This window comes from Bos javanicus, chromosome 13 (assembly GCF_032452875.1).
Source record: "Bos javanicus breed banteng chromosome 13, ARS-OSU_banteng_1.0, whole genome shotgun sequence".
Taxonomy (NCBI): domain Eukaryota; kingdom Metazoa; phylum Chordata; class Mammalia; order Artiodactyla; family Bovidae; genus Bos; species Bos javanicus.
In genome coordinates, this window is record NC_083880.1 from 43,497,004 (window position 1) to 43,506,261 (window position 9,258).

At 42.9% G+C, this 9,258-nt stretch overlaps 1 protein-coding gene across 1 annotated transcript in view; it reads left to right on the forward strand.

Moving 5' to 3' along the window:
- LOC133259249 (dihydrodiol dehydrogenase 3-like) overlaps positions 1 to 7,833 on the forward strand; it is a 31,398-nt gene extending 23,565 nt beyond the window's left edge. Inside the window, exons 3-5 of the mRNA XM_061436493.1 lie at positions 1,531 to 1,608; positions 2,033 to 2,155; positions 3,006 to 7,833. Coding sequence (XP_061292477.1) covers positions 1,531 to 1,608; positions 2,033 to 2,155; positions 3,006 to 3,119 — 315 coding nt within the window. The 3' untranslated portion in view covers positions 3,120 to 7,833. The remainder of the gene's footprint in view (positions 1 to 1,530; positions 1,609 to 2,032; positions 2,156 to 3,005) is intronic.
- Positions 7,834 to 9,258: the final 1,425 nt, after the last annotated feature.

Here is a 9,258-nt window from a genome sequence, read left to right on the forward strand (position 1 = left end):
AGGCCTCCCAGAGAAAGGAGTTAAAGAATCTCTCAGTGTCTGCCTCAAATATTTGAGGAAATAGAAATAGGCAGGTTCTGCACACAGTCCTGAATATGACTCCCGAGTCTCTAGGGATTTCATGAAACAAGAGTTTGGTGCAGACATAATGAGCAATGACACAATCTTATATCGAATGTGATTTCTTATCCCCTTTCATCCTTTCGAGTTGAGCAAATTTGGTGGGTGCCCCATCTGGGTGCTAAAACTAGCAGACATCATAGGGACTTGGGAAACCTTGCCTGCACTGTTGCTTGTCTCCATGACAAAGTTTGTAGACTGCACTTAGACTTTAAGAACTGTATTATTATGCTGTATTATTATGTAGACGGGAGTTTCCTGGCAGTCCAGTAGTTACGACTCCATGCTTTCACTGCTGAGGCAAGTTGAGTTGAGAAGGAGTTCAATCCATGTTTGGGGAATTAAGATCCCACAAACCTGAGGGAAAAAACAAACAAACCCCACAATGAAACTACAACAACAAAAAACTGTGTTATATAGAACTCTTGATTTTAAGTTACAGAAATCTACTCAAGCCATCCTATGCAAAATAGCTTAGAGGATTATGTAGATGGGAAGTCCAACTCATGGATAGATTTAAGGATTTGCTGTACTCTTCAGAAATGTCTATTTTTTCTATCTCTTATCATGACATTGGAGGCTTTCCCTGTGGCTCATCAGTAAAGAATCTGCCTGCAATGCAGGAGCTGCAGGAGATGTGGGTTTGATCTCTGGATTGGGAAGATCCCCTGGAGGAGAGTTTGGCAACCCACTCCAGTATTCTTGCCTGGAGAATCCCATAGACAGAGGAGCCTGGTGGGCTACACTCCATGGGGACACAAAGAGTCAAAAATGACTGAAGCAATTTAGCACATGCACATCATGACATTACTCATGATTTGCTTTATTTTTACTGAATATTGGTGACATTTTCGACTGGTGGCAAATATGGTCTTGGGGCAGCTCAAGGCTCATGGTCATGAACGTTTGAGAGCATGTCTGGATCTTCCACATTCCATATCAACCTAATGAGAGCCTCGATGGTTCACATGCCTGCCCTAGGGCATCTGATGCTCAGATGGAAAAGGAAGTCTGATTATCCAATCACATCAAGATTGAAAGTTTTATTCTGGAAATTATGTCACGTAACTTACTGCCTTTTCCAGCTCAAGAGAAGCATTTCAAAAGAGACAAATACAAGGAACAGACAAAATCCACAAAAGTCATGGGAATTCCCTTTTAGGACCTAGAAAAACATTTATTACTGTATATGTGTATATATATATATATATATATATATATATAAAGTGTAAGAGATTAGAATATGCCTCCCTCCTAAAGACATTGCTTACAACTCCATATATGCAAATACTAGTATCCAGAATATTGTAACCCCTACCTCATGGAGGTTTACTACCTGGTGCCAAGCAGCCAGGCTAAATGTAGAGATATTACTTTGTGACATCTCTAAAATGACTACCTCTATTCCAGCCAGGGGAGGAATTGCTTCCAAAAGATGAAAATGGAAAAATTATATTAGACTCAGTGGATCTCTGTCGCACATGGGAGGTGAGTCTGGGGAGGAGAAATTCAGGGGAGGAGCCAGGAGAGGGGGAACCTCCTTCATTTCTTCCACCTGTGAGAATGGGCTGTGGCCCATCAGAGTCAGCAGTTCATGAATCTAAGGGTTGTGATGCTGGGGTTTTGGGGAGGAAACCATTGCTGGAATGCTCACAGAGAGGAACAAAGGAGGAGAATATGGGACAGTGAAGACAGGCATCTCTTTCCTTCTATGTAATATGTCTTCTTAGGGATTTTTCTAAGGAGGAAATGGTAATTGTCATTTTTGTGTCACAACTTCATTTTTCCTCTTGATAATCAATGCTAATTCTTGATGGGTGACCCTGTTGACAGATAATTTTTCAACATTTATTTTTGCTCTATTGTCCATTCTAAGTGACTGTGCACACCCCCCCCCCCCCTTCTTCCCTAGGCCCTGGAGAAGTGTAAGGAGGCAGGGCTGACCAAGCCCATCATGGTGTCCAACTTCAACCACAAGCAGCTGGAGAAGATCCTGAACAAGCCGGGGCTCAAGTACAAGCCCGTCTGCAACCAGGTGAGCAGCTTGGCTCCTCTCCCTCCTGCTCTTCAGAACCTCCTTCTTGCCCTGGAGCCTGATGTCTGTCTGTCCTCCCCTCCTGTTCATCCGACCTTTGTGGACAGAATATTCTAGAGGGCAGAGCCTCTGTATGGATGGAATACTATGAATAGAACCCACAATGGTATCCCTGTTTGATAAAGTCTGGGTGGAAAAGCTGGGGAGGGGGTCCTACTAAATTGCGGTGGAGACTGAGGAAAGGTAAAGAAGGTGAAGAAGGGTTAGACTAGTCACCCAGAACTTAGAGGAAGGTGGTGTTTACCTGAGCCTAAAGGGTGTCCAGAAATGGATGTTGAAAGTGCCTGGGAGGCAACTGTGGACAGGAAGGAGGACCACGAAACATGGCATGGAGTGTAGAGAAAGTTAAATCGGATAATATTGGTTTAAAATTTGTGTGGGGTTTGGATGGCTGAATCCTTAGTCTTAGTGTTTCAGCTTTTCTGGGTCTTCAGTACTGAAAATGTGCTGAAGACTATGAAAGTCATCCAGGTGAAAGACTGAAGTCAAAGGCTCATGGTGATATTAATGATCAATAAAATATTGATCATTATTTACTCAGAAACATTTACTCATATGTAGAGCTCACCTTGTGAGCTACTCAAGCTTGGAATGGTTCTCTCATCCAAGTCTATCATAAAATTAACTTTTAAGCACACTTCTCTCAATTTTTATCTTGATGTTGATATTTCAAGTTTATATTTAAGTTGTAGTTTTTCCTTTAGCATTTTTAAAAACTTTTACTTTTCTCTGTTTTATTAATATTACTTTCCTGAATAATCTGACACTCTTCTCTGTTGGCATTCTACAGGTGGAATGTCACCCTTATCTCAACCAGAGTAAACTGTTGGATTTCTGCAAGTCCCGTGATATTGTTCTTGTTGCCTATAGTGCTCTGGGATCCCAAAGAGTAAAAGGATGGTAATGAACCCTAAGGAAGACAACACAGTGTTTACCTAAAATTCAGTTTTTGAGGAAATGGTTTCAATCATACAGTACTCAGTGATCTGGAGATAACTCTCATAGGCAGGGGGAATAAAGGGGAAGGATGGACTGATTTCTTCCCTTTTATCTTCTCATCACCCAGACAGTGTCTTTACACTGTATTAGCTTGTGTGAAAGAGTTAGTTGCTTGTCGTGTCTGACTCTTTGCGACCTCATAGTCTGTAGCCCACCAAACTCCACTGTCCATGGGATTTTCCAGGCAAGAATACTGAAGTGGGTAGCCATTCCCTTCTCCAGTGGATCTTTCTGACTCAGGGATCCAACCCAGGTCTCCTGCTTGTAGATTCATCAATTACATTAAAAAGTGTACATAATCTCCCAGTTGAGACCAGAAACCCAAGCTTATGTCATGATTTTGCTTATTAACTAATGAATACATTTCTAAAAATAGATATTCCAAACCTCACTTACCTTATGTCTAAAATTGGGACAATAATATGTAACTCCAAGATCTATCATGCTAGAAAAAAAATTCAATTTGAACCAATTATGTAAACATCTCAAGGAGAATAATGATGAAATAAATGACTGTCATTCTGGGACTACTCAGTTTTTATCAAAGTCTAGAAAAGTGACATTAAAAAATTTCCTGGTATTTTTCTTCTCCTTCTCTACTCATGGTCTTGATTATCAAAGAAAACAATAACTGAGAAGTAAATAAAAAATTCCACGAGTTTGGCAGTCCTGGTCTCAACTCAATCATGAATCTGAATTACATGTGGAACTTTGTAAACACAGAATGGGAGGTGACCCAGTTGAGGTTCTGCTTCAGTTTGTCTTCAACTAAGTCATGGAATTTGTATTTCTAACAAGATCCCCAGTCATACTGATGATGTTGGTCTCTGGAGCACACTTTGAGAAGCACTGGTCTAGAGTGGACCTAATTGGTCTGTTTGAGAAGCCTCCTTAGAAACTGAGAATTTAGTCTCAGCTCCTCAGCATTTCTGAATTTCTTTCCAGCATGAATAAGAACCACCTGGTTGTCTTGGAGGACCTGGTTCTTTGTGCCATTGCCAAAAAGAACAAGCAGACCCCAGCTCTGGTTGCCCTTCACTACCAGATACAACGTGGGGTTGTGGTTCTGATCAAGAGTTTCAACAAGAAGTGGATCAAAGAGAACATACAGGTGATGATGAGTGGGGCTGTGGGCAGAGGGCTCCTATGGAATATCCTTCACGAGGGTCATTCTTTGTCCATCTCTCAAGACTTTCCTTGAGTCAAGACAAGTCACCTGTTCTCCCCTGTGCATGAATGCCTTGTGTGTATTCCTGGTAGTTTTCTCCTCCTGATGTGGCAACAGGAAAGGTGGCATGGCTGGAGAGGGTTAACGATGGACAGTGTGTGTGCTCAGTTGCTCAGTCTTGTCTGACTCTTTGCGACCCCATGGACTGTAGCCTGCCAGGCTGGTCTGTCCATGGGGATTCTTTAGGCAAGAATACTAGAGTGGGTCTCCATGCCCTCCTCCAAGGGATCTTCCCAACCCAGGGATTGAACTGGAGTCTCCTGCATTGCAGGCAGGTTCTTTACCATCTGAGCCAAGGTTGGACAGATAACAGAGATTTATTTCCAGTGTTACTTCTGCAATTTATTCTGTCACCTTGTGCAAATGACATCTTATTTTCTTTGTTCTCAACTGATGAAACTGTGAATTTTTTAGGCTGTTTGGACTGCTACAACAAAATACCACAGATTGGCTGAGAAAAAAATGAAATTTCTTTCTCACATTTACAAAGCTGGAGTCTTGAGGTCAGGGGGCTTGTGTGGTTGGGTGAGGGCCCTCCTCAAGGTCACAAGGCTCTCCTTTTAATTTAACATGGTAGAGGGGAAAACAGAGTATTTCCCTGAATACTAACAAGGTTGCATCTTCATACATTTAATCTCCATGAGTTTCTGCCTTTGAGAAGCTCCTCTTCAAGACTTTGTCCACTTTAGCTAGGTTGTTTCTATTTAGACTTCTGTGTAGGAGACCGATATTATCCCCTTAGTGTAGCTGCACAGAAAACTCCCCAATTTCAGAATTTAATGTAGAGATCAGTTATGCTTCTCTTGATTCTGGGGTTTGACAATCAGCCTGCACTCAACTAAGCTGTTGTCCTCTTAGTTGGGCTCTCTTATGCATTTGCAGTTCAGTGCAGAGCAGCTCGGCAGTTCTGCTTTAGCAGGTGGATGTGGCTCCTGTTAGAGGAGTATGCATGCTTCTCTGAATAGTTTTTCATATATGTTTGGCTAGACTGTTGTCAACTGACTTGGTCTTCATCTCAGCACAGTGCTGTGATCCCAAGTCAGTGATTGGGGAAAAAATCCTCTTCTATCTGGGCTCAGATCTGGCTCAGCACTTCTGGGAAATATCACTGTTTAGTGCCACAGGTTACAGGTCAGCCCAAGTCAAGGGGAAGGGAAATTGTCCCCTGATCAATTGTTTCCGTGTTTCCATTTAAATTTGGTTCTGTAATCCAGCTGGAACTGATTATCTAAGATAATATGAAAATAGATACATACACCTTTCAGTTCAGTTTAGTTTAGTTCAGTTGCTCAGTCATCTCCGACTCTTTGGGGCCCCATGAATCACAGCGCGCCAGGCCTCCCTGTCCATCACCAGCTCCTGGAGTTCACCCAAACGCATGTCCATCGAGTCGGTGATGCCATCCAGCCATCTCATCCTCTGTCATCCCCTTCTCCTCCTGCCCCCGATCCCTCCCAGCATCAGGGTCTTTTCCAATGAGTCAACTCTTTGGATGAGGTGGCCAAAATATTGGAGCTTCAGCTTCAGCATCAGTCCTTCCAATGAACACCCAGGACTGATCTCCTTCAGAATGGACTGGTTGGATCTCCTTGCAGTCCAAGGAACTCTCAAGAGTATTCTCCAACACCACAGTTCAAAAGCATCAATTCTTCGGCGCTCAGCCTTCTTCACAGTCCAACTCGGACATCCATACATGACTGCTGGAAAAACCATAGCCTTGAGTAGACGGACCTTTGTTGGCAAAGTAATGTCTCTGTTTTTGAATATGCTATCTAGGTTGGTCATAACTTTCCTTCCAAGGAGTAAGTGTTTTTTAATTTCATGGCTGCAATCACCAACTGCCATGATTTTGGAGCCCAGAAAAATAAAGTCTGACACTGTTTCCACTGTTTCCCCATCTATTTCCCATGAAGTGATGGGACCAGATGCCATGATCTTCGTTTTCTGAATGTTGAGCTTTAAGCCAACTTCTTCACTCTCCTCTTTCACTTTCATCAAGAGGCTTTTTAGCTCTTCACTCTCTGCCATAAGGGTGGTGTCATCTGCATATCTGAGGTTATTGATATTTCTCCCAGCAATCTTGATTCCAGCTTGTGCTTCTTCCAGCTAAGCGTTTCTCATAATGTACTCTGCATATAAGTTAAATAAGCAGGGAATTGGTGATGGACAGAGAGGCATGGTGTGCTGAAATTCATGGGGTTGCAAAGAGTTGGACACAACTGAGTGACTGAACTGAACTGAAAGTAAGAAAATAATGATCCCACTTTTTGCTGTGCGATTATTGAGGTATACGTGGTATCTCTTCAACAGATGAGAAATTCCTAAAGGAGACACCCTGTATTTTTGGGGGTTCTCAGTATCTGCTTATCCATGGATGTGTGAAAAAGAGTAGTTCATTTGTTCACTGTGATTCTTCTCCTCATCTATGGAGAGAAGTTCCACCTGTATCTGAAATGATGCCCACAGTTAGTCCTATGTCTTGTGCTGTTGTATAAATTGTAAGCTGAGTCAAACTACCTATCATTGTGGAGTGAAGATTACATGTGAATGTTGGGACTGGACGTGCATGTGCCATGTGCACATGGAGCAGGTATCTGCAGGTGTGCTTGTCAAGGGAGAAGGAGGGACCTGCTTGTAGATTTAGAGTTTTAGACCATCCTGACCACATTCACAGAACAATGTTCTCTATGACAACATGGCTGATTTAAGAAATGAATCCTTCTTCTCTTTCATTGGTGTTGGTCACCCAGATTATCCATTCTCTGAAGAATATTGACTCTCAGCTCTCACCATGGTTCTTTGAGAATGTCTTGCTTCTAGGGCAGTGGAGAAGATTTTTATACTTTGTGAAGGTGCTTAAATGAAGTCTCTGAAATTTTGAAAGCTTGCTTTTCCTTTTAAAACATTTAACACTTTATGAAACAATAAAGACTTCAAAGTAAGAATACTTCTACTTTTCTGATGATTAAGGTAATACATACAAATTACAGAAAATTAGGAAATAGAAGGCAAAGGATAAAAAATAAAAATAAGCTGTGGCTAAACATTTTAATAATACTTTGGTGCACTTTCCTATGGAGAAGGCAATGGCACCCCACTCCAGTACTCTTGCCTGGAAAATCCCATGGATGGAGGAGCCTGGTGGGCTGCAGTCCATGGGGTCTCTAGGAGTCGGACACAACTGAGCGACTTCACTTTGACTTTTCACTTTCATGCATTGGAGGAGGAAATGGCAACCCACTCCAATGATCTTGCCTGAAGAATCCCATGGACAGAGGAGCCTGATGGGCTACCATCTATGGGGTTGCACAGAGTCGGACACGACTGAAGCGACTTAGCAGCAGCAGCAGCAGCACTTTCCTATACAAATGTGAGTTTTTATTTACAAAGAGAAGGAGTCTTCAATCTACAGGATGTATACTTACTTTTTAAACTTAGCACAATTATCTTGGTAAGCTAAAAATACCATTTACAAATCCAGCATTATATTTTGCTTACTATAAGGCAGCAAATCTTAATCACTTAATTACTTAATTGTCTGCCTAGAAATTGTTTTATCAATAGATATTAATAAAAATGAGACATTCTTGAGTTGATAGTCTAGTGGAGGCTGAGCCTGTGAACAAAATCAGGAGTATTTAGCTGTTAGAAATGGGCCAGGGCCTGTAGGAGATATTTCTACACAATCTCTCCTGTTTCTGTACAGCTGTTGGGCAGAGCAGCCAACTACACTTTATCCCACACAACTTCTCATTTGTACAAGAAAGAGCCTTGAAACACAGAGATAGTACTCCCTGCATTTCTCTGGAACAGAAATTGCTAGTCAAGGAAGTATGAGTATTCATGTAACATTTAAGGGCCAGCAAGTCAGTTGATGTGGGTGGAGTTTAGTGAGGTGGGGAGAGAGGAGTTGAAGAGAAGGCCAGAGAGCCAGTGGGGCCAGGGGGCTTGTGTCATGTAGATTTTTGAAAAGACTTTATTCTGAGAGAAATGGAGATTTACATTTTTGGTTTTGAGCATAGTAGTTACATGAGCTGATGTTTTTTGAAAAGTCACTGTAGAGGAACAAGATGGCAGATGAGTAGTTGGATGGGGAGTACATCTCTCTCCTCAGATACAACAGGAATACACCTTCAGACACAGAAGTGCATACAGAACACCAGCTGAGAGCAGACAGGAGGACTGGATCAGTGGAAAAGAATATAAGAAACTAGGGGGAAAAACTGGAGTGTTAGTAGGACTGGACCTGCCCTCAGCACGTGGGGGAACTGAAGCAGGTGTCCAATCCCCACAGCGGGGCAGTTGTCTGAGTCAAAGGAGAAACATTTAAGGCTGAGTGTGAAACAGTTGATCTGTGGCAGCCTGAATAGAATGAGAATCAGACAGTTTTTGCCGCAGACATACACACCCCGGACAAGGATGCAAGTCCCCTAGAAGGCGCAGTGGCTGGGAGCTGGAGCTTAGGGATTGTGGAGCAATCCCAGGGCAAGAGTTGCTGTGGAGAGACGGATGAGGAGATGTGAGGGAGGAGACTGTAATGGGAAATGCCTGTGGAGGAAAGCCAGGCAGACATGGTAGCAAGGAGATACTGCTGAGTCATGCATAGGGGATGGAGCCATCACTATAGCCTCACTCCCCACACACCAGCATGCGCAGCTGAACAATAGAGAGGCTGACCCATCAAGCACCTGAGGCAGGGACCTACAGAGGAGGACCCCACCCAGAGTGCCCCTTTAAGTGCCTGATTGCTGATCTACAGAGTAGGACCCCAGCCCGGGGCAGGAAGCGGTGCACTGGGAGGGGGGCCTTTTATGTG